The sequence below is a fragment of the Rhinopithecus roxellana genome, chromosome 1, assembly GCF_007565055.1.
Source record: "Rhinopithecus roxellana isolate Shanxi Qingling chromosome 1, ASM756505v1, whole genome shotgun sequence".
NCBI classification, from domain to species: domain Eukaryota; kingdom Metazoa; phylum Chordata; class Mammalia; order Primates; family Cercopithecidae; genus Rhinopithecus; species Rhinopithecus roxellana.
The window spans coordinates 206193804-206219070 of NC_044549.1; the positions used below are offsets into that span (position 1 = coordinate 206193804).

Consider the following 25267-nt stretch of genomic DNA (forward strand, 5'->3'; position numbering starts at 1 on the left):
ACACGGGTTGCTGGCGACAGATACGGCTTCCTGATATGCTTTGCTAGACATGCACAGTGGTTCACATTTTTAAAATTGCTTGCCAATATTTAAAAATTGAGAGATTTCATTTAAAAGTCTGCGCTGACAGCTTCTCTTGAACTGACTGAGAAGGGTATACCCATATTCCTACATGACACCACCTGCTGTAGCTGAACAGGGCTGTCTCTTCAAGATAAGGTATGTATTCTAAGCCTGCCACCTAAGTTAGTTCACTTATTTATTTCAACCTCTAAGACATGAGTTTGCCTGCTTCTTTCACATTGCAAAAAGTTTAAAATGTCTTAATGATTCAGTCATCTTCATATCTTTGTCTTTAAGCAAAGATATGAAGCAATGCGCCAACACTTTCAAACACAGCTGAAGAGTATTCAGCTTTGTATTATAGCTAACTCCTAATGATCTGAAAAGTGAAGGAAGAGCACAGTGTCAAAAATAATGAAGAACAAAATCAATGAAGAACAAAATCTACTTACAACTAAGTGGGCTTTTTAATGCTGACTTTTAGCCCTCTCTCATTTTAAACATAAAGAAAAGTCCAAAATACGGAGTGAGTGGTGGGGCGAGTATTAAGATCCATGTTTCCTGACCTTCTCACCAGATCTACATTCTTTCCATGACACCTAATGCTGAGGGACAGAAAGCAGCAGTGGAAAGAAAAATTGATGCTTTTATAACCACTTCCACTGCTTGAACCTTAGGATGGGAAAATATCCTATCACAGGACATGGCCCAGAAAAAATGTTAGTGCCAGTAATGAGAACTAGTGAAGGGGGAGCAGCCACTCTCTAATTTCTTCAGGGGTAAATGTGTCAAGAACTGCCAGGGCTCAGCAATGTGCAACTTAGGCAGGGAGGCTGCTAGAGTTCTTAGAAACGGGCTTGAAGAAATTGAGAACAGAGGTAAGGGAGTCAAGACTGGAGCAAGATAGGAAAGGGGTGAAATCACATCTGAATAATGAGAAACTGACACTGCCTTTAAGACAGGTATGAAAAACAAAATTACTTTTAACATTGACTTCAATTTTGTGAGCAACCTCACACAGAAGCACAGGACACAGACTCTTAGCTTCAACAATCACTGTGTACGCGGTGATGTACATGACGGATCAATTCAGATGATGATGATCATAACAACAGCAGGTCCATTTCCTGAGCAGTTATCATGGGTTGGGCATTGTCTAAGTATTTTACATACAATTACTTATTTAATCCTTATAACAACCCTGTGAGGTAGGCAATATTACTGTCACCATTTTATTGATGAAAAAACACATAGGAAAGTTAAGCAACTAGGCAAAGGACCATACAGCTATTAAGTGACAAAGCCAAGAGACATGGTAGCAGAAACAGATTCTTTAAGGTAGGTTTTTCTTTTTTTTTTTTTTTTAAATAATTCCTAGTTTAATCTTCCGTCAGGATCCTAACTAAGAAAATGATAATTTAAGTAGAACTGAGCTCAGATGAAATGTTCAAAATATTTCACATTCAAGCAAATATTCAAGCAAATATTTCACACTCAAGCAAAATTTGCTTGTTAAATACAGTCTTTGGAAGAAGTACCAATACCCTCAGGCCAACACCATAACAATAAGTAAATTTTTATAACTGTAGTAACTGGTAGCAACATCAAGGTTAGTCCCAACACAGAGATGAGGAGTAAAGAATAAATGAGATATAAGGACCCAAACGAAAGAAAGAGGCTGTGATGGGAATAAAGTCTAAAATTCACAGCTCCTACTCCCTTCAGATAATGCTTCTTACCCATTTAATTAAATTATATCCTAACCTCTACTGCTTTATTAGGAAGTTGCTTATCAGTCCACTGTTTAAGCTTGATATCCACTGTGGTATTAAAAGTTCCTGAATTCATGGTCTGTGCAGCTGGAAGGTAGATGTTTTCAATCACATGAGTTGATACTCTTTCCCACAAAGACTGCTGAAGGATTTCCTCCCTGAAATAAAAAAGTATCAAAAACACCAAATCTAAACATAATATTGTTTTTAAAAACAGCTTGACTGAAGTACCATTAACTTACAATAAACTGTACATATTTAAAGTTTTGAGAAGTTTTCACATGTGTAAATCGCAGCAGTCAAGATAATGAATGCATCCACCATCCTCAAAAGCTGTAACCACTGTAACTGCTTTCTGTCACTGTGATTAGTTTGTATTTTCCAGAAATTTATATAAATGCAATCATGTGGCATATACTCTTTTTTTGCCTTTCTTCTTCCACTCAGCATAATTATTTTGAGGTTCATCATGCTGTTGTATGTATTAATATTTCACATTTTTTTTTTGAGACAGGGTCTTGCTTAGTTGCCCAGGCTAGAGTGCAGTGGCACAATCAGGGCTCACTGCAGCCTCAACCTTCTGGGCTCAAGCCATCCTCCCACCTTATCCTCCCAAGTAGCTGGTACTACAGGAGGACGCCATTATGCCAGGCTAATTTTTAAAAATTTTGTAGAGATGGGGGTCTCACTATGTTGCTGATGCTGGTCTTGAACTCCTGGGCTCAAGCAATCCTCTTGCCTTGGCCTCCCAAAGTGTTGAGATTATAAGTATGAGTCACTGCATCTAGCAAATTTCACTTCTTTTTATTTCTGGGTAGTATTATGTTGCATGAATGTGTTTATCCATTCTTGTGCAGATAGACACTTAGGCTGTTTCCAGCTTTTGGCTACTACAAACAAAGCTGCTAGGAGAATTCTAGTACAAGTCCTTCTTACGCACACATGCTTTCATTCCTCTTAGGTCAATACCTAAGAGTGGAATGTTTGGATCATATGGTAATTACATGTTTAATGTTTTTTTCCAAAATGTTTGCCACATTTTACATTTCCATTAGCAGAGAATGAGAGTTCTAGGTCCTCTCCACCCTTGCCATCACTTGGTATAGTCTGTCATTTACAATTTTAGCTATTTTCGTAAGTTTATAGTGGTCCTTGTGGTTTTACGTTGTATTTCTCTAATGACTAATAATTTTGAGCATCTTTTCATGCACACTTACCTGCCTAGTATTAACACATACTTCATGTGTTTATGGGAGAGTCCGAGACTGAAAACTTCTTGGTATAAATATGACAACTTATCAGATCACAGCAGAGAGATGTTATAGAATGCTGTTAGACAAAATCTTTCAGTAATTCATGATTAAGGTAACAATGTAAAAGATGCATAATCATGTTGAAAATGCTGCCATGAAAGACATCTTAAAAGAACACGGGTGACTAATAAAAAAAGACAACTATTTTAATTTGAACTCTCAAGAAAATATTTATTTGGGTAATAAACTTATACCATAATAGAATACTACAATATATACAAAAAAAACCAACAAAACTCTACTTATCAGAGGATCCTTCTTAAGAGTAACCTCAACCCTTTAGGATATAGACACAAATCTCAGGGTAGCAGAAATATCCTGCTGTCCAAAAGCCCAGCTGAGAGGCGAGTCAACATCTTCTACCCTCCAAGACTATTTACTAAACATTTTGTGTAAAATTAAGTCTACTGAATCAATGAATGCAGATCCTGGTTTCCTATTGCTAACTTTCAGGTCACTTTTCAGTTACAACCAGTAAAGAAAACAGAGTCTGAGGAGGATATACAACTGGGGCCCAAAAGAACAAAGACAATTTAGTCACTGAATGAATGACAGAGAGTGGGAGAGTGTAAGGAGCAAGACGAAGAAAAGCAGCCTCTCAGGGCCTCCCCTTCAGATACCACTTTAAACACAATCTCAAGAAGATAACTGAAAGTTGAACTGAAGACCAGGATCTAGCCTCTGACCTCCAGGGCTTTTGTCTCATCCTGCTTCAGAAGAGACACAGTCTGTTATTTTTCCCTGGAGTCTCTGGGCCAGGAATCCATATCCCTGACACCCTTTTTAAAATCCTGACTACCAAATCCCAAGAAGCTAAAGGCAACTTTCTCAAGGGAGGTCGCTGCTTTGACATCCACAGAGGCAGCTGTTATCAATTCTCCTTGCCCAGCCTCTCCTGCCTTTCATCGCCAAGCGGCTTTCCTCTGTCCCAGACTCCCACTGCTCCCCTCCATCACAACAATTTCTGTTGTGCTCCCAATACCCGGTTCCATGACAAACCATTTTACACTCTCATTCTCTTTTCCTATTCTTTTTACCTCCAAACTTTTCCTTAAGGAAAGTGACTGTCCTCTGTCCTCAAATTCTGCTGAGAGGAAGCTATTCAGTAGTTGAATGGCTTTCAGAGTTAGAAAGTAGAAGCTAAGTCCTCTCACCCCAGTTTCTCTTCTGAACCATCAGTTCTCAATGTTCATATAAAAACCCTTATACTGTGAAGCTACTCCAACTAGTTATGTCATCTGCTACCTTATTGCTTGCTGCTATCATCTAACAATTTTCCCAGCCTATATTCTATGTTTTTTGTTTTGTTTTGTTTTCAGACAGGGTCTCACTCTGTCATCCAGGCTGCAGTGCAGTGGCGAATCTCGGCTCACTGCAACTTCCACTTCCTGGGTTCAAGCGATTCTCCTGTTTCAGCCACCCAAGTAGATGGGATTACAAGCGTGCACCACCCATCTAATTTTTGTATTTTTATTAGAGACAGGGTTTTCACCATGTTGTGCAGGTTGGTCTTGAACTCCTGAGCTCAAGTGATCTGCCCGTGGGGGCCTCCCAAAGTGCTGGGACTACAGGCATGAGCCACCATGCCTGGACTATATTATGTGTTATTATAGGTGACTTCTGTATTCCAGGTTTTGCCATCAACCAGGGATAACTTCTACTAATATACAAAATATAATTAACAAAATATGATACATAATATTATAATAATATAATATAATAACATATTTAACAAAAAAGGTAAGAGTTTTATTGCCTTCTTTATCTACAGAAACTTTACCTACATTCCACTTTAATTAAAGAAATACTTTATTAAATGGATTTTTTTTTATTTTAAAGTAGAGGACTATTATATTCCATATAATAACTTCAACCAAAACAGAAAATGTAAGAAGCATCCCATAGTTCCTCTTTAGAAGATCACCACTATTTATGGCTTTATTATTTAAAAAATTATGTCTATGTAACTGTTTGTGTGGGTGTATTCACACAAATGGTTCGTAATTATACACAGTGTTCTATAAATCCTTTTTTTAAATATAAAAGTATATTGTATTTAGTTTTCCATGTCAACATCCTATACTTTTCAAAGGCCACTTCTATCCATAGAGCAGCAATCTGCTCTATATAAACCAAATACTATATAATTCCAAATGGGAAACATAAATTGTTTTCCATTTCTTCACATTTATTAAAGAAACCAAGGTGAAAGGTTTTATGTGTTCATCTTTGTCAAATATATCATTATTTGCATATATTTCCAGCAATGTAATTACTGAACATAAACATGCTCTTTATTTAATAGACTCTTCATTATCTACACAATCACTAAATTCTGTAAATTCTGTCTTTTACGTAACCTCTCAAGTATCTCACAGTGTCTCTTCTCTACCTGTATTACCACTCACTATCCAAGTTTAAGCCACGATCACCTCTTGCTAAATTATTGCAACAGCCAACTGCCTCCTTGCTTGTAGTCTTCTCCACCCGTATTCCATTTTGCCTACTACAAAGACCTTTCTAAAATGCAAACCTGACCTAATCCTCTTCAGTGACCACCCTTCCCCAACTGCTTACGGAATACATACTAAGCTTCTGAATATGGCTAATAAACTTAATATTTTGCTTACATCAACTGTTTTATCTCCTGCCTCTTACCCCCATTTATGTTAAAGCCACAGTACACAGCTACTTGTGTCACCTTTCTTGTTCTCATCTCCTGGCCCTTACCATATTCCTGCCTGTGCCTTAACACTTATTCATGTTTTAAATCTCAAATTATGATGTTATTGCAAATCTTTGATTTCTGAAGTCCGAGAATTTCTAAAAAGGTACCATACTAGCATTTTTTGAAAAAATGTATTTCTGTGAAGCTAGCCAGCTATCCTTCTAGAAAAGATATAGCTACATTGATGGTCACATGATGTTAATGACTGTATCAGTATCTCCTGCTGAATGTCAGTGATTCATTCTTGAAAACCAGGCACAGCGTAAAAATGCTGAGAGGCCTATTTCCAACTACAACGTATTATATGTCAAATCTATACCCCTAATAACCTTCCTAAAACTTAACCAAAGGACAGTGGAATGTCTACAAATAAATAACAAACTGTCATGTAGGACATAAGATGCTTTTAACACTGTTTCCAGATAACCAAATATAGATCAGTCTTATGACTTAAATAATTGTAGGCATTTTAGGCATTGTCCTAAAATATCACATACGCATTATTCAGCAAAAACATACCAACAGAAACTTCAAGACAACATCAACTATGTCACAGTAATAAAATATTTGGAAAATATTTGGGGTGTAATGCACTTGAATTCAATGTGGTATGAACAGCTAAGGCTCGGACCTGCTATTCTGATTTATATTTGTGTTAGCATAACATTTTTTCAGCCTCTACAGGCTGAAAAAACAGAGAATCATATATGATTCATCAGCTTACGAAAATAAATCTCTAGCAGCCAGATGTCCTAGTTCTGACCCTTGCCTTTTCAATGGGCAATCTGGTGGTATGCGTTCATTGTCCCTTGGCAATTCTCTTCAGTTATCTTTGTATTAAATAAATTACCTTTATTTTCAAGGCTCATTTTAGTGAAGAAATACTTTGAGTTCAGGGTTGCTCTGTCCAAACAAAACTACCTTTCCATTTGATGATACCAAAAATTAATTTATAGAAGGACCACATTTTCTCCCCATAAACAGCATTATTAGTTGTTACAGTTTACCTATCACTTTTATATACATTAAACACCCTCATACAATCTAGCAAGGCAACTAGTATTATATTCAATCTGTAAACCTATGTATCTCTTTGTAACTTCAAAGCTGACTGACACAAAGCCATGGAACTGGGCTAAGATACAAATAAACGTAAGTTGTGTCATAATATTTGATTAATCAACAAGAACATATAAAATCAGATCTCTTTTTTTGGATAAGGAATGGAGATTAAAAACCAGCAAATGTGGACTACTTGAAGACAGAAGAGGTTTCACCACTGAGGAAGAAAGGGCACTGAGATGAGGAAACTAGTGATGCTGAATTCAAATGTACAGACTAGATACCACTATCAAGGTTCACTTTTGATAACCTTTAACTGAGTGAATAGACTAGGTACAGAAAGTATTTATAATGAATGGCAGTGAGGATAGTTGTGCTTCAAGAGTAAATTCTTTAAAATACCAGTCTTCATCAGAATGATAATTTCTGCCTGAGGAATTTGTTAATTAACATGTGACTACAAAAATGTCAAGGCTATTTATACATACCTTGTTTTACTATGTCTCATTCCACTGAATTTAGGAATAGCCAAACTTACATAAAACATAAACTGAAGGTAACAGTTTGTCTTAGAAAAGATTAACATAAAAAATTTTTCGAAAGGGTGCATTTACTTGCTATTTTTAAAAATTTCAAGTATTAATAGCATTAAGTTCAAAATGTGATTTGTATATAACATATTAACCACATGGTACAGAAAGCACTAACTGTTCTTATTCAGAATGGAGAAGCTGAAAATATATACTGATCTCCCTTTATAAACCAATTTTGACAGGTTGATATTTACCTGAAGTACAATTTGACGAAACTTTTGCCTAAATGATTTTACAGAAATTACGATTATGTATTTATTAAGTATAAGATAAAGAAAAGGCAAAGAGAATCAAGATTTAAAAAGAACATGAAGAAAACCATCTTTCAGAAATTCAACTGGTTAGACTACAATAGTAGTTAGATATTGCCAAAAAAAATACTATTATGTTTTTGCCTATGAGCCAAGGCAACAATAAATCACTGCTTTATCAATCTAAGTTTTAGTATTTCATTATAACCCATATAGCAAAGTTTTTCAGAAAAGAGATTAATATCAAATACTTACCAATGTTTTGGTGTAACCTGGCTCAGACTGATAACTTCATCAAGGATTTCATTTTTAGCTTTTTCAAATAGTTCATTCTAGGCAATATAAATACAAGTAAGTAAGATTTCCATAAGACAGTAAATTTACCCTGTCATGATTTTCAGAGATAACCAAAAGGAGGTTTTTGACAGGCTACAAGGCTGAATTTGGGTTTAAATACACATGACTAGCAAAAATGCATTTCTAGTGTCTTTTTTTTAGGAATGCCATTATCCAGATAAGGACAAAGAAACTGACATAAATATCTACCTTTTCAATGTTGAATGCAGTTTCTCACATAACTTTGTTCACGTTATATGAAAGCATCAATACATATTAATTTAGTACATCAGTAACTATACATTAATGCTGTGTTTTATTAACTAATGGGCATTTTAAAATCAAGGAAAAACAATGTTTAATTCCCACTAAATTACATGAATACACGAATTCTACAAAACCTTTAAAGCATATTCATTACCTTCTCAGAAAACATTTTCAACACTTGTTTTGACATCTTATAATCCCTGTTTTTAATATTACATAATAAATAAATTATTGTAAGAGAGAACTGCTCCTAGAGATTATTCTTACAAATTAGTAGTTATAGTCAAAACCAAAGTAATTTAGCTTATCAGATTTTTCTCTCAACATAAATTTAGTCAGCACACAACATTAAATTAAGATATATACAAAATACATGAGTATCCAAACATTACCCGGTCAAGTTCCCGCAGGCGAGGATAGTTATTCTTCCACTCAGTTTCAAGGTTAAAACGTGTTGCTGAGGAAGAAGGAAAAGTTCAAGTTTGATGATTCGCCTTCTTTCCAGATGCAGTTGTTAAAGCGGTTAAAATACATGTCCTCTGTATTAAGTGAATTTCTGAGAGTGCGCCTATCACCCCTTAGTACTCTGGGATCTCAACGTCTCAGAATTTCATTTTTGCAACAGCTTTCAAAGCTGTTCTCCCTGATTCTAGTTTCTCCATGTTAAATCCGTTAGCACACAGCTGAAGTAGCTTAGTACCATAGAGCTGCTGAGAGAATGGACTTTGCAGTAGTTGTTCCACCAACAGGCAAATCCCGGGTCTTCTACCTATGCTGTGTGACACTGGGTAAGTTATTTGGGTAAGTTACTCTGTCTTCTGTTTTCTCTTCTGTAAAATGGAAATAAAAGTAATACAAGGTTGCAGAGGGACAACTGGGATAAATAGGTAGGATCAAGTAGGATTTACATATGGGAAAAGGGAAAGCAAATATATTCCCTTCAGATAAAAGACATTGAGCAGGAAAGTGATTCAGGAAATGGTACCATGACACTGATTCAGGAAACGGTACCATGTAAATGAAGTCCAGAGCGCTCTGCTTCCCAACACATCTGCTCTCTTTGCCCTCAACAGGGTGAATCCGAATTCTCTCTAATTTATTGTGTACTTCCAAGCACTAGCAAATGTTCTCATCTGTTTGAACTCTGCAGATGTGTTCCTAGAGATGTTTCCTCTGAAAGGAAAAATTTTGTTCTTGTATAACAAGTGAAGGTTTGTATTCTTCTATTTTCCAGATATTGTCTAATTGTAAATGAACTACCAAGCAGCTGTTAAAGGAAAGAAGTACAGAATGGTATGGATGCCAAAGATTGCCAGCTAATAAAATGTTTTAAGCTGTTTGCTTCTTTAAAAAATCCAACTTACCTTTGAAACTATCTGCCTGTTGTTCAACGGACTCTCGTACCATTTTCCAAAAGCAGTCTGATACTGCAAGGCTTAAATTTCTTGTAGTCACTTGGTGTGCCTTTAGCATGCTTGTCCTATTAAAAAAAATCAGAGCTAAAGTATATTACAATGACAAAAAGGACAGCAACATTACCACCAAGTCTGCGAATGTGCTTGCTAACAGCCGCCCTTACCTTTTATACCAGTGCTGCTCAATGAAAATTTATGTGATGAGGGAAACGTTCCAATATGGTGGCTACTGACACACTGGGTTATTGTGCCCTTGAAATGTGTGGCTAGTGTAACTGAGGAACTGCATTTTTAATTTTATTGAATTTTTACTAATTTAAATTTAATGTTATCTTTTATTATTATTATGTTTTTGAGCTGGAGTCTCGCACTGTCACCCAGGCTGGAGTGCAGTGGCGTGATCCTGGGTCACTAAAACCTCCACCCCCCACCCCCTCGGGGTTCAAGAGATTCTCCCGCCTCAGCCTCCTGAGTAGCTGGGGTTACAGGTGCGCACCACCACCCCCAGCTAATTTTTTTTGTATTTTTAGTAGAGATGGGGTTTCACCATGTTGGACAGGCTGGTCTCAAACTCCTGACTTCAAGTGATCCGCCTCCCTTCGCCTCCCAAAGTACTGGGATTACAGGCATGAGCCACCATGCCTTTAAAAAGAACATGAAGAAAGCCATCTTCCAGAAATTAATTCCAACTAATTTAAATTTTAGTAACTACACAAAACTAGTGATACCATATTAGACAGCACAGTTCTATATGTTGTCAGTGTACTCCCCAAAGCACGTAAGATTATGGTTTGCAAGAACTATCTTGACTTACCATACTAACCTAGGAACAAACATACTTTTCTATTTCCAGAAACTCAACATTTAAAGTCTTAGTATACAGTAATACAACTGGTCTTTAGCTCTTTTTGCTTATCTTATCTCCTGTCAATATCTATCTAGGGATACTTCTTTGACAACCCCACTCCAACCCTTCCTAATATTGTAAGAGAAATATGTACTACACATATTTAAAAGTGAAAGCATTGATTTTCTAAAACCACTTTATAAGTAAAATAAAGTAAGAGGCAGAGATCTTTGTTGTCTTTCGGTGTCCACATCCAAGGAAGCATGCCACTATGTATTGTACCATGTGATAAACTGCTCTCAATTCTGTCAAAAAGTAGCTAAGGACTTATTAGATACAGTTCACTATTTGGGAAAAATTCTAGAAATCCAATGTAAAACTAATAGTTATAAAACCTGATCTTTTAAGTGAAAACAGTTTAATTTAAGCTACTCTCTTACTGTAAAATGTTTAAATGTTTTAACAAGATACCTACTTTAGGAGCTTTGAATTCTGAAAAAACTCTTCTTCATATTCTCTTATAGCTTCAATGCTTTCAGAGCTGTTCCCTGGGGAAGAATGATGGTCAAATTTTCACCAAGAAAATTACTCTATATTATTTGAAAATGACAGAAACTAAAAATAAGTTATTATAACCCATCTTTGCATACCTTTTCCTGTTACAACAGCAAAATAACCTAAAGCTTTCATTGGGAAGAGCTTTCCTTCAATTATCTGCTGAATCTATTTTTAAAAGTGGGAAAAATTAATGTGAGATATAATTTGCATAAGTTTTAAAAGCATAATATACAATTTAGAAAGCAAAATAATGCTATACATGTATATAGTTAAATAGATAAATCTGCACAAAAGCATTTAAAATGTTTTTCCATTGCTATTTGAATAAACTACATTTAATTTTACTATATTGAAAATGTATTATCAAAACACACATAATGATGTGTAGTTCTTTAAAGTCAGACAGACCTTAGTTTGAATTTCTGCTCTTCTGCCTAGTAGTTACGCGACCTTAGGTAAACAACTTCATTTTTTCCAAAAGGTTGGTGAGATTATGGGACAATATGATACTTAGCACAGTGCCAGGCAGGAAGCACTCAATAAATGGTAGCTATTATTATTTTTCCATACTTTCTTCAAATATCTAAATTCTGACCAAGCTGGATTGTCTTCTTTTATTCCTTCCTCCCCTCCCACCTTCTTCTTTAATATTTGGATCTACTGGCTCTCAACTCTTTTTAGGATCAAAAATCCATTTCTAAATGTGGTTTAAACAAACAAACAAACAAAAAAACATAGACTATGTACCCAGAAAAATGCATATTTGCACAGAGATCTTTCACATATGTTGGAGTTTCTACTCCCTGAAGCCCATTCAGATTAATAATGGGATGAGAATCAGTTACACCTAAGCTAATGCTGAATCTTTTATACAAAAAGGACTGAAATAAGCTTCAGTTGCATCTCAGAAGAAATACAAACTCACTATCCCACAGTTGAAAGAAATGAAAGGAATGAAGAAAGATGGGGAGGAGGCCACAGAAATTTGTTTCTACCTCACTTCTCCCTTTCTCCATATCAGAACCATTAATGCCATGGCAGGCCTTACCCTTAAAAATAAGGCAGAGCAGAGGTTATGGGGGCTACCTTGAAAAGGCTTAACATAGCAGACCTGAGACTACTATCCTTAAAAAGGCCTGCCTGCCTGCCTTTGGCTGGTATCTGAAAACTTAAATGGCAAACAGTTCCCTACACTGATATAAACCTTTCCCTATATAACAGTGGCTCACTACTCAAGTAATGTGGTTTAATTATAACATACTTTCCTTTTGGGAGCATGAAATAATTTTGGTACATGAGGGTGCCGAAATGACTAACCTCCAATGAAAACCTTAGGAGCTGAGTCTCTAAGAAGCAGCTTATTGTTGGAGGAATTCAATGTGCCCTATGTGAGTCTACTGGAGTGAACTAGTGGGAATGTGAGCCTGGCTTCCTTCAGACGTCATACCATGCACCATTTCCTTTCGTGACTTTGCTTTATCCTTTCATTGTAATAAATCTTAGTTGTAAGGTGTTTTGTTGTTGTTGTTTTTTTGTTTTTTTGTTTTTTTTTAAATAACCAATCCCTATCACAGCTGGAGCTTTTACAAAGAATCTATGCTCGTAACAAAGAATTTGATCTCACCCTGCTTGGACTGGCTACATTTTTCTCTGCCAGGTCTACTTTGGTCAAAACAAATATGGTTCTCCTTCCATGAGGGTCCATTTGACTGACCAAGTCTGTAACAATACTGCGCTCAGCATCCACAGATCCGTCTGAAAAAAATTAAAAAATGACACTGTGGAATTTTAAGATGTAAAGTAGATTTTTAAAACTTGGCACAAATGATACCCCTGTGCCTACATTATAGCAAGAAAGATTTTAATATATTTACGTTATTTACTAAAAAGAAATCCTAGCCAATAAAAATTTCAATGATGCTTATGTAAAACTTATCAAAATAATTTCAACTTTGATTTTATTTGCTAATAAGATGGATATGAAGAGAAGGCAAAAAATGCATTTATCTTGTATGTTTACATAATGCAAACTATTTAATGCAAAGCTTGGATTGCTAAAGAAGAAAATATATCAGTACATTAAAATCTTTTGATGTGATTTACCTTGAATACATAGTATGATGGCATTAGGATTCTGCATGTAAGCTTTGCTGATACTGAAAATAGTTTCCTTTGTGTCAGGAGCCATGCCTGATGTCACAGTCTTAAAGAAAAAGGTTTTAAATGTCATTATAAATGCTTCACACAACAGGAATAAAATAAAATACATGTTTTGTATATACTTACATTAATCACACCTGGTAAGTCAACAAGCACCATCCTCTGTAGTCCAGGGCCTTTTACATTTAAGGATATGGTCTATTCAGGAAAAATAAAAATAAAATACTGCTAAATTTTGGGGGGAATTTGTTAAGAATTTTTTTGGTGAAATATATTCTGAAAATTCTGTATCTCATCTATTCAGATAAGATGTTCACAAAAATGGTATTCTTTCTCTGATCCTAAAAGTAATTATTCTGGAAAATTACCCACAAAATGATATATTATTTGGATTTTTTTTTAAAAAGCTCTACATATGCTGTTTTTTTTAAAACAGCAGCAATCTAAACATCGATACCAAGTTATGATTTATCTGAAATCATAAACATTTAATTTCCATAAAATGTCACTGAAATGAATTGCAACCCTTACCTCAGGGCTAACGGTATAGCCTTCTTTCACATTTTTTCTCATTCGAAGTTCTATTTCATGTCTTAATGCTGCAAGCTAATGGAAAACACAAAATTCTAAGAAAATCTTAATTCACAAATATTCTGTAATTGTCTTTTATAAGCTCATCCAGGTTATAAAATTACACATACCAACCTTAGATGAATTTTACTTACATCTTCTTCTTTGGTAAGATCAAACTCCCGAGAACTGTCTTTAAATAAGGCCACATGGTGAGGACCTTCACTCAGAGTCACCTGATAGTAACAGAAAACTAAGATGTAACGATGCACTTACAATTACTATTAATTCCCACAGCCCTTACGTGGTCTAGACAAAGCTACCGCATTGCACAAATCCAAGAGTCTCTTGACACTACTGCCGGCGCACCCCCTGAAGTTGTCAACATGGTAGTTCTGAGAAGACAATAATTTTGTATTTGTACTGTTTGTACATATGTCACACATGTTGCGATTTCCCAACAAGAATGCTGGTTCCTTTTATCTCTTATGACCTAAAACGCTGCTGCCTCTTTCTTTCCCCAGTCAAGGTTATACACAGCACTAAGCCCAAAATCATCTCTCTAAAACACTAAAAGGAAACCTTGCATTTAACTTCAAAGATGAATTTAGGTAAAGGACAACTCATCCATTCAACACCTATAGAGACCGAACTATGTGTCAGGTGTTGTAGGTGGGGTAACACAGAGCTGACTGTCCTGGTTTTAGACCTCACTACACGCTGGGAGAAATATACACAGACATAACAGAAGACAGTGGCAAAACCTAGAGTGCCACAGAAGAGAATGGAACTGACTATAAGGGAGCTATGACAGGCTTCACTCAAGGAGTGATATTTGGGAAAGAAATTTTGTTTGTTTTGTTTTTGTTTGTTTTGAGACGGAGTTTCATTCTGTCACCCAAGCTGGGGTATAGTCACGTGATCTTGGCTCACTGCAATCTCAGCCTCCTGGTTTCAAGTGATTCTCCTCTCTCAGCCTCCCAAGTAGCTGGGATTACAGACGCCCACCACCATGCCTGGCTAATTTTTGTACTTTTAGTAGAGACAGGGTTTCGTCACGTTGGCCAGGCTGGTCTTGAACTCCTGACCTCAGGTGATCCGCCCTCCTCGGCCTCCTAAAGTGCTGGGATTACAGGCATGAGCCAACGCGCCTGGCCAAGAAATGTTATAGCAATGTATATTAACAGTCAGTGGTTTCACAAGAACTTCTAAACGTCTAATTGCCACTTTTCTATACAACTCCTTCTACTGAGATTAGCTAAACAGGCTAGATTAAAAAACAATAAACAGCTGTTTGAAAGCAACCATAGTGGCCAGCCTAAGCGTCCAGAATCCCAAAGGATTTTGGAAGGCTTTTCCTGTAGCTATTTTCCATCAGAGGATTTGCTGATTTGTAGCACAGGGCAAAGACCCAAGAGAAAAACTTAAAATGTGTAGCAGTGTCACTGGGTTGAGTAGACAAGACTGGAGTTCAGAGTTATCAAGCAGTCAAGTCTTAAGGTATCACAATCCCAAAGAAAAACGGCCTGCAGAAATAAACCTCCACAATGAAACCCTACATCCTGTGCACAATTTCCTTTCCAGGCATTCACATATTAAGAAACCAAGCAGAAAGAAGCTGCTAAGGAGGTTAAAATGCTAAGTTGGGATTCTGGCACTTTCACTGCTCTGGGGAAGCAAAAAACTGGAATTCAGGGTTGGTCAAGGAGGAGCTCTAGTAACCACTAAGGGACCAATGACAAACCGGAAAGAGACCAGCCTCATCTGTTTCAAGGAAACCTGTTCACACTCTGCCTGCCAAAACAAAATTAATTCCTTCTTGAAATATCATTCACAGCCTCTATAATTAGGGTGCTAGTAACAATGTAAAAGGTGGGTTTCTTTTTTTTTTCTTTTTTTTTTTTTTGAGACGGAGTCTCGCTGTGTCGCCCAGGCTGGAGCGCAGTGGCCGGATCTCAGCTCACTGCAAGCTCCGCCTCCCGGGTTCCCGCCATTCTCCTGCCTCAGCCTCTGAGTAGCTGGGACCACAGGCGCCCGCCACCTCGCCCGGCTGGTTTTTTGTATTTTTTAGTAGAGATGGGGTTTCACCATGTTAGCCAGGATGGTCTCGATCTCCTGACCTCGTGATCCACCCGTCTCGGCCTCCCAAAGTGCTGGGATTACAGGCTTGAGCCACCGTGCCCAGCCAAAGGTGGGTTTCTTTCCCATGTTTTTACAACTGATTATTGAACATGATATGAGATGTAGTCTAAGGTCCATTTTGTTTTTTTCTCTAGGTTAGATGTACCCTAAATTCCCATCGATAGTAAAATGGGTATGTAAAGTCTGGTACGTTCACGCAGTACCACACACAGAACTACTAGTAACATATAACACAGTTCAATTCATAGCTAGATCCACAAAAGTGCAATTTGGATGAATCACACTAGGCTGCCCATGTCCTGTTGCACTTGTAAACAGATTTCATTTCTTGAAGATTTCAGCATCAACCTCACTGTCTTTCTCCCACTATTCTTGCCATAATTCTTGGTAATTTCAATTTTCCAATTACTCTACACCTACCTCCACCAGCTGAACATGAAAAAAAAAAAAACACAATCATACAGATTCATTTAAAATGTATGTCCACAGAACTTAAAGGGACTTCAGTCAACTCAGCAATCCTAAATAACTTGACTTCCTCCACTGATTCACTCCTAGAGTCACCAGAATCTCTTAAAAGACTTCACTTTTTCTTCCTGCCTCAGTCGTCAATCTCTTCTCCTTTCTAATTAAGAGCTGATCATTCGGCTTAGTAGTTCACTGAGTAAGCAGAAGAAATCAGAAGGAAACTTCCACACGTTCCCTTTCTTGCCTCCACTGGTGAACTCAATGACTGGTTTCTATCTTCACCTTCCTTGATGGATCAGCAGCATGTGACCTCACTTATCACTCCCTCCTCCTCCATATTTCTTTACCCCACTTTGCGTGCAATGCACTGCTCTGCTTTCCCTCTTATTACACCGGTTGTGCTTTCATACATTCCTTTGTTATGTTCTCTTCCCTCAACATCTTAATGTTCAGAGTGCCCAGAATACACTGCTTGCTTCTGTGTCTTCTCTATCTCTACTCACTCCCTTGATCTATCACTACTCACTCCAGTAAGATCATGACTTTAAATACTACTTTTAGATAGTTGCTCATGACTCCTAAATGTATGTCTCTGGCCCAGACCTCTGTCTAAACTGTTATACCCAACTGCTTGTTATCACCACTCAGCAAGTCCAAAACTGAACCCCTGATCTTCTTCCCCCAAACTTGATCCACTGACAGACTTCCATGCAAACTACATCCTTTAAATCTATTCAGGCTACAAACCCTGGAGCCATCACTGATGACTGACACATTCTCTCTCTCTCCCCATCGCTTTTCCTCTCTCCCTTCTCCATATCAAACCTGTCAAGAAATCCTGTTAATTCTACTTTCAAAATACATTTATAATCTATCCATTTCTTATCACTTTCACTGCTACTTCCCTAGCTCAAGTATCACCTGGATACTCCAGTAGCCTGAACTCCCTGGTTCTACATCTTGCCTGTAACTATTTTCAAAAGAGCAGCCTTTTAAAAGGCACTGTTGTTACTTTGCTCGAAATCCTGCACTGGCTCCTCATTTTACTTAAAATAAAACGGAAGCCTGTACAATGGCCTATAAGGCCTTATTGATCTGCTCCTCCCTGCTCTCCATTATTCCTCTAATGTCATCATTCACCCCGACCATGGCTAGCTCTTCACTCCGACCTGGCCACACAGGCCTCTGTGTTATTCCTTGAACATGACAGCCACACAACCACCTCAGAGGCTTTGCATCAGCTATTCTCCTTGCTGAACACAGGATATCTAAATGACTACTCCCTCACTTTCTGCAAATCTTGGTTCAAACGCCACCTTATCAATGCAATCTATGAATACCCTGGCACGCCCATTCTCCTTGCCTGGTTCTACTTTTTCTTTTTGTACAACACTATTGTCTTCTAACATACTATACAGTCATGTATTATATTCATTATCTATTGTCTGTCTCCCTCTGCTAGAACATACCCTCCATTATAGTAAGGATCTTCTTTGTTGTTGCTGTTTACGAACATATTGCCTAGAACGCTGCTGGTACACATTAAGCACTCCGTAAATACCTGTTCAATGAAAGACTCTGCAGCCCCATGCCTTCTTCCTATGACCATGGAAAACTGTCAGTGCGCCCAGATATGGACTAGTACACCAAGCTGCAATCTCCTTCACCTCAGTCACTTTGCTCTCGCAATTTTCCCTTTTTCCTGCATCATTTCCGCCCTTTATTAAATCATTATAATCAGCATATAAAAATCTTTAATCCTTTTCCCATTTGCTCCGACAATACTTGCCAGTAGCACTTGCAGCTGCATCGTTTGCCCCAAGACAACTCTGCCGTAAAATATCTTCTCCCTTTTATTATGATTTTTGCATAGCTCTAGTATACTGACTTTGGAAACAACAGACATCACTCTATTGAAAGCATTCTGTTTTTAGTAGGAGTATTTCCATTTACAAAATATAGTAATTTTCAATAGCTGAAAATGTCAAATCCTAGAAAACGTAGAATTCCTATATGTGATGTTTACATCATTCTCAAAAAGTTGTTGGCCAAAGATTCATCTGATAAATCTGACTTTTAAAAAACAGACATTCTGATGATTGAGATGATTCTGATGTTAGTACTGTTTAGAAATAACTCTAAGAACAGTTTTTATATTTTATTTTCACACTGAAAATTAGTCAGATTTGCTTCAGCTTCAAAGAGCGTGTTTATGTAAAATTAAATAAGCACTGGTAGTGAGCTGCACTTTTTTTTCTAAACAGGAAAAAGGTTAAAAACTTTCCCTTAATCCAACAATATTCAATTGCTACTGCCTCATTTCTCTGCTCTTTTGTCACAATAAAACTAGAAAATTATCTATATTCATTGACTCCACTTCCAATATTCTCATTTTCTTAACTTCTCTCTTATCTTATTCAGAATAAAATCCAAAGGCCTACCAACTGGGTCTCTGACATCCTCTCCTACCACTCTCCCCTCACTCAGCTCCTGCCACACTGGCCTTCTGGCTGTGCCTCCTACTGATTTCCACACTAGGGATCATTCCAAATGCTATGTATCAATTCTTTCTTTGGTTAAAAGTCTTCATTTCAACACAATGAACAGATCTCATTGAAGCGGCTACTCTCCTAAGGAACCTCACTGAGAGACGGCCTATTTTCTTACCTTAACTGGAGAACGTGTCATCATCTCCCCAGATCCTCTCGGGAATATTCGAGCTTGGGCAATCATTTCCAACACACTAGTCTTTCCAGCACTCTGATCTCCAACCACAACAACCTTCCCACAAAACAAAGAACACTTACTCATATTTTTCTGATACCAAATTAAAATTTAAACCTATTTGTAATGCTGCTCTGAGGTTTTTTTAGTCTTTTAAAATTTGTACAGGTGAAAAACATGTTTTAAAATCCGTAAAAAAAAAGATTGATACATGTATGCACATGGAAAATAGGAACAGCAAAACAGTAATTGGATCCACTATTTACAGCCTAATTTTTATTTTAAAAACTTGTGCTAATTTAAACCACTGTTTCTAAACCCAGGTTGTTAACTTTCCATAAGTCTTTTCCATAGCTAGTTTACTCTTTACAAACACATTTTCAATCCTATAAGGTTAAATTTCACGCATATGGCTAATTTAATCCACTGTTCAGTATTTATTACAAATATTATGACTATATAACACAAATATCTTCCTTCATAACACATATAATAACTCATAAAGTACTTCTATTTATTAATATTTATAATGAACTAAAATAGTCAAATAATATTGCTTAAAACATTACTTGGAACATGTAAGATTATATCAAAAATATAAATGCCTACACCTAGTATGTATATATGTGTATGTGTACATATATACACATAATTTTTAAGAAGCTAAGCTGCTTCTTTTTTTGCTTAATTGGCAAGTTCACTATCAATTTTTCACATACCCGTGGTAGATGATCTTGTGTATTATAACTGGCATCATAATCAGAGAGAACATCAAGAACTTCAGAATACATGTCAATCAAAGATTTCTGTAAAAATTTTAAAAAATTATAATATAAAACAGTGAAAGTACAGAAAAAACACAACAGATGTGTCAAGAGAAAAAAATGATAAATTCAAATAGAAATTTCCATAATCATTGTATTGATTTCTCAAATTACATAAATACATCTTCATAGTAAAAACTAAAATAGTACAGATTAAAAGTCCATTTATCATTCAGTTTATTTTATTTAGATACAATGATTTAATAAAGTTAATTAATTCAGGATTTCCTAACATTCTCATTAAATAAGATGGAAATTATTACTTAATACTGATGAGCTAATACTGAATGCAAGGAAAGACCATTGGCACCAAAAAGCAAAATAAGGTGGTCAGGTAACCAACTGACAATGACATTATTCTTTGCTACGTTTGAGGCATGCGTGAGACAGAAAGAGGGGAGAGGATAGAGAGCACGTGCAAGCAAACATCTGAATAAAGGATAAACCAGGAAGACTGTTAAACCGGTAAGAGTGGTTAAGTATGCACTGACAACTGGGCAGGCTGAAGTGCGAGTGTAGCAAGGGCAGATATCCTGTATCGTTTCTTGCTGTAGAAGCAGAATAGACTGTGGTGACTTGTACTGCATGTATCAAGCTTCACGTAATTATTTGATGAATGAATGAACAACAACAAAAAAACAGGCCTAAAAAATGGGGCCATCAAGCATTGAAGCATTATGGGTAAGTTTCAATGCTAAGGCAGGAGCAAAATGACGGCTTAAGGCTCCTTTCACTTCTTAATCCCTAAAAAAATTAAATGGCAAGCAATTGCCAACCCACCCACCCAAAAATAAACAAAAAATGTTCATTGCCACTGCATTTTGAGAGAAAATACTGTTTTTGAGGTAAACTCCACATATGTTAGCATTTGGAAATGACTTTTCTCAGTTCTAAGTGCCACTTGTAAACAGTCATGTTATTGATCTGTTTTGTGCAGTCATGATTTAGAGTCAAAGCTGCTAATGCATGTTTGTTAAGCTAGAACTATAATATTATCTTTGTACCATGACTACAGAATGTATATGCCATGATTTACTGCAGTTTTGCTACATAGAAACCCTGCTTACTTATATGAGATTTAAGTTAAATAATTGTTTCAATTCAATTTAGCACATATGGCTTAGTTTGGTGGGGAACAGTAAGACTCAATTTATTGATAAGTAAGTTCACCAATGTGCTGACGGTAACAATACCAGCACATACTTTTTCAAAAATTCTTTAAAATGCCTAAGAAAGCTCTCCTCAGAAGAAAAGTGTTAATTTTTTAAAAACTGAAGAAAGTGGTCTAATCATTCACTGGCATACAAGTAAAGCAATAAGTCACTTACATGTCCATCAATTACATGTCCATCAATTACATGTCCATCAATTAACAATTCTGATTTTATATAAAATTTTATGTAAAAGTTAAACCTAGAGATAAACTAGATATTTCAGAAAAATAAACCAATTCACATGAAATAACTCTTAAAAGTGTAAAGATTTTATGGGCATAGTATAAAACAAGCATTTGGAGACTACAACTTTTAAAATGTGTTAATATAGGAAGAGATCTTCCATCCTCCAAGGACATTAGGTTAGAAAGAAAAAGATGACAGCATACTTTACAGCTCCTTAAAACCTGGTACTGATGAACACACAATGCTAAGCAGTAAAGTTTTGAGAATAAACAAGATAAACTTAGAATACCTTAAGCTTTCTATGATGAATGCCTTTGTCATCTTTCTGCAATACTAATTTTCTCAATTCTTTGTTCTCCTTTTCTAATCGTTCCAAGATTCTCTGATACTTTAACTGCAACAAAATAGTAAGTGTAACTATATAAGAAAAAGATGGGTTATCAAATAGTATGAAGTCTAAATTAAAATCTTCCAAAATATGGAAGTCATATCTCCTATTTAAAATGTATTACATTTTAAAAGCATCTATGAAAACATTGGGAAGAAAATAAACAATGATTATTATCTCTTACAAAAAGTAGAAATAATAGTAATTTTCTATCATAATTAAGAATTTCATTTGGAAAATTCCTTGCTACTCACAATGAAGAAATTATTTTGAAATACTAAAAATGTAAGAATTTAAACAAGCAGTTCTTAAGTACATTCTAGAAGGGAATATTTCCTATGATACCAAAATTTTAAGTCTTCACATTACAGGGCTATTTGACAAAAATTCAAATTCTTCCCTTTCTTCGCATTATTTTATGTTTTAACTAAGATGCTATAAAATAATAATAGCTAGCAGTACCCAAGCATGCATTATGTGACAGACTCCTTAGTAAGTGTTGCAAACGCATTAACTCCCTTAGCCTTCACAAAAACCCCATAAAGCAGGAATTACACAGACTAGGCATAAAGAGCAAGGAATATCTGACAGCCTGCCCAAGGTCACCTAGTAGAGAAGCAGGGTTGTGAATAGAGGTCTGTCAGAGGCTCAAACTCTTCTTTGTTTTGTTGTGTTTCCGTGTCCAGAGATAATATATTAATATTTAAAAGAATGATATAGGCTGAGCGCAGAGGGTCACGCCTGTAATCCCAGCACTTTGGGAGGCCAAGGTGGGCAGATAACAAGGCCAAGAGATCGAGACCATCCTGGACAACATGGTGAAACCCTGTCTCTACTAAAAACACAAAAATTAGCTGGGCGTTGTGGCGGGCGCCTGTAGTCCCAGCTACTCAGGAAGCTAAGGCAGGAGAATTGCTAACCCGGGAGGCAGAGGTTGCAGTGAGTCAAGATTGCACCACTGCATTCCAGCCTGGCAAAGACAAAAAAAGCTGGGAAGACAAATTAGAAAGGATCAAATTTACTTGAGAAGGAAAATGTGTAGTCAAGCAACTATTTGACACACACACAAAAAATAATGATATAAAAACAGAATTTTAAAGAAGACTAATATGTCTAAACAGGTTTTTTTTTTGGTCAAGTAGTTGCTTGGCTACACATTTTCCTTCTCAAATAAATTTGATCCTTTCTAATTTGTCTTCCCAGGTTTTATTTCTTCTCAAAACATTAACAATACAGAGAAAGCTATTAAAAATAACCCCTTCCTACAAACAGCAGAATGTTTATGTCCAACATATAATATCATACCTTTTATAATAGAAAATATTCCTTACACTTTTTTTAGTTTATTGGAATCTTTCAAGAACAAAGTAAGTAACAGGAAATCATGGTTCTATCCTTACAGAAAGTCCAACTCAAGCCAAATTAAAAGAACGCATACATAATTGAACACATACATAGTATGAGACAGAACTACTGGCTAGACTCCACTATAAACATATTTTTACATAAACTTATTCATTTATATTTAGTAATAGTATATATAACAAAATTGTGGTAGTACCTAAGGATTAGATCTGTGTTGTTTAATATGGCAACTACTAGCCACATGTAGTTATCAAGCACCTGAAATGTGGCTGGTCTGGAGTGAGATTGTGCTGTAAGTGTAAAACACCTCATTAATATTTTTTATACTGATCACATGTTGAAATGATACTATCTCGGATAGACTAGGCTAAATATATTATTAAAACTAATTCCACGTTTCTTTTTTACCATTTTTTAATGTAAAAATTAAAAATTACACAGGTGGCTTGCCTATTTCTATTGGATATCATTGATACAGAAAACCCAGTGAATTCTCCATAATACAGTCTATCAGTGCCTAGTGGCTGACAATTACAGCTGCACAAATTGAAGGGTTTATATCAAGGGATATATAAGAGGGTAGAATTTCCACTGACTCATTTCTTTGTAAACACAAAATCAATTTTGGGGTCTACATTTTCTGGGGATGGAAACATTCTTTGGTACAGAAGCCAATCTGTAGCCATCCTGAAGAGATGTGCTATTTGGCTGTCTCTCAAAGCTCTAGAACAATAATTCTCAAACTTTAGAATGCATCAGAATTACCTTGAGGGCTTTTAAAAACGGATTGCTGGGTTTCACTCCCAGAGTTTCTGATTCTTCAGTAGGTATAGGACGGGGTCAAGAATGTGCATGTCTAATGTGCTCCAGAGGCTGTGCTTTGTGACCAGTGATTCTTACCCCTGGTTGCAGACTGGGATCGCCTGGCTAGGAAGCCTTAAAAACATAGATATAGTGCCACTCAGAGCACAGTTGAGTCTAGTGTATAGTGAGGTTTGAGACTCAATAAATAGATACCAAAGAAACCTGTGACTCAAAATATACTACAGATTGATTATCCCTAATTCAAAAATCTGAAATCCAAAATCGGCTGGCCCCAGGCATTTCAGATAAGAGATACTCAACTTGTAGTTGTTCCACTTTTTCACAAAAAAGAGATCCAAGATTAACTCTTTTTCTTTTTTTTCTTTTTCTTCCAGACAGGGTCTTGCTCTGTTGGCCAGGGAGCAATCATGGCTCACAGTAGCCTTGACCTCCTGGGGCTCAAGCGATCCTCCCGCCTTAGCCTCCCAGTTGCTAGGACTACAGGCACAAACCACACACCTGGCTAATTTTTAAAAAATTTTTTGTAGATACGGGGTTTCTCTGGGTTGCCCAAGCTGGTCTCAAACTCCTGGGCTCAAGCAATCCTCCTGCCTCAGTCTCCCAAAGTGCTGGGATTACAGGCATGAGCCACCATGCCCAGCTGACAGTAACTCTTTGAACTTTAAAAAATAAGTTAATTAATGCATGTCAGTGTTACTTACATAGAAAAACTGATGATTGAGTGATAGGGCAAATTTTTTTTTTTTTTTTTTTTTTAAGATGGAGTCTCGCTCTGTCGCCCAGGCTGGAATGCAGTGGTGCCATCTGGGCTCACTGCAAGCTCCGCCTTCTGGGTTCACACCATTCTCCTGTCTTAGCCTCCCGAGTGGCTGGGACTACAGGTGCCCACCACCATGCCTGGCTAATTTTTTGTATTTTTAGTAGAGATGGCATTTTACCATGTTAGCCAGGATGGTCTCAATCTCCTGACCTCGTGATCCACCTGCCTCGGCCTCCCAAAGTGCTGGGATTATAGGCGTGAGCCACTGCGCCAGGCTGTGATAGGGTAATTTTGTACTAGAATGCTACCCACTCATTACACTGCACAAAATAGGTCCTTAAAATAATAATTTTATCACCAACTATAAGAAAACAGCTTTTCTAAGTAGTGCCAGAAAGAACTTTAGATAAGCATTGTCTGACTGGTTTCAGACTTG

The 25267-nt window shown here is 36.6% G+C and overlaps 1 protein-coding gene across 4 annotated transcripts in view; it reads right to left on the reverse strand.

Annotated features, from left to right (window-relative positions):
• OPA1 (OPA1 mitochondrial dynamin like GTPase) overlaps positions 1-25267 on the reverse strand; it is a 101838-nt gene that overhangs the window by 41431 nt on the left and 35140 nt on the right. For all 4 annotated transcript variants that reach the window (XM_010373004.2, XM_010373001.2, XM_010373002.2 and 1 more), the window contains 14 exons: positions 21783-21887; positions 19989-20075; positions 19213-19326; positions 14091-14171; positions 13897-13971; positions 13492-13563; positions 13309-13408; positions 12830-12960; positions 11298-11370; positions 11123-11195; positions 9750-9865; positions 8778-8842; positions 8038-8114; positions 1828-1993 (listed from right to left, as the gene is read on the reverse strand). In XM_010373004.2, the coding sequence (XP_010371306.2) occupies positions 1828-1993; positions 8038-8114; positions 8778-8842; positions 9750-9865; positions 11123-11195; positions 11298-11370; positions 12830-12960; positions 13309-13408; positions 13492-13563; positions 13897-13971; positions 14091-14171; positions 19213-19326; positions 19989-20075; positions 21783-21887 (1335 nt within the window). The remainder of the gene's footprint in view (positions 1-1827; positions 1994-8037; positions 8115-8777; positions 8843-9749; positions 9866-11122; positions 11196-11297; positions 11371-12829; positions 12961-13308; positions 13409-13491; positions 13564-13896; positions 13972-14090; positions 14172-19212; positions 19327-19988; positions 20076-21782; positions 21888-25267) is intronic.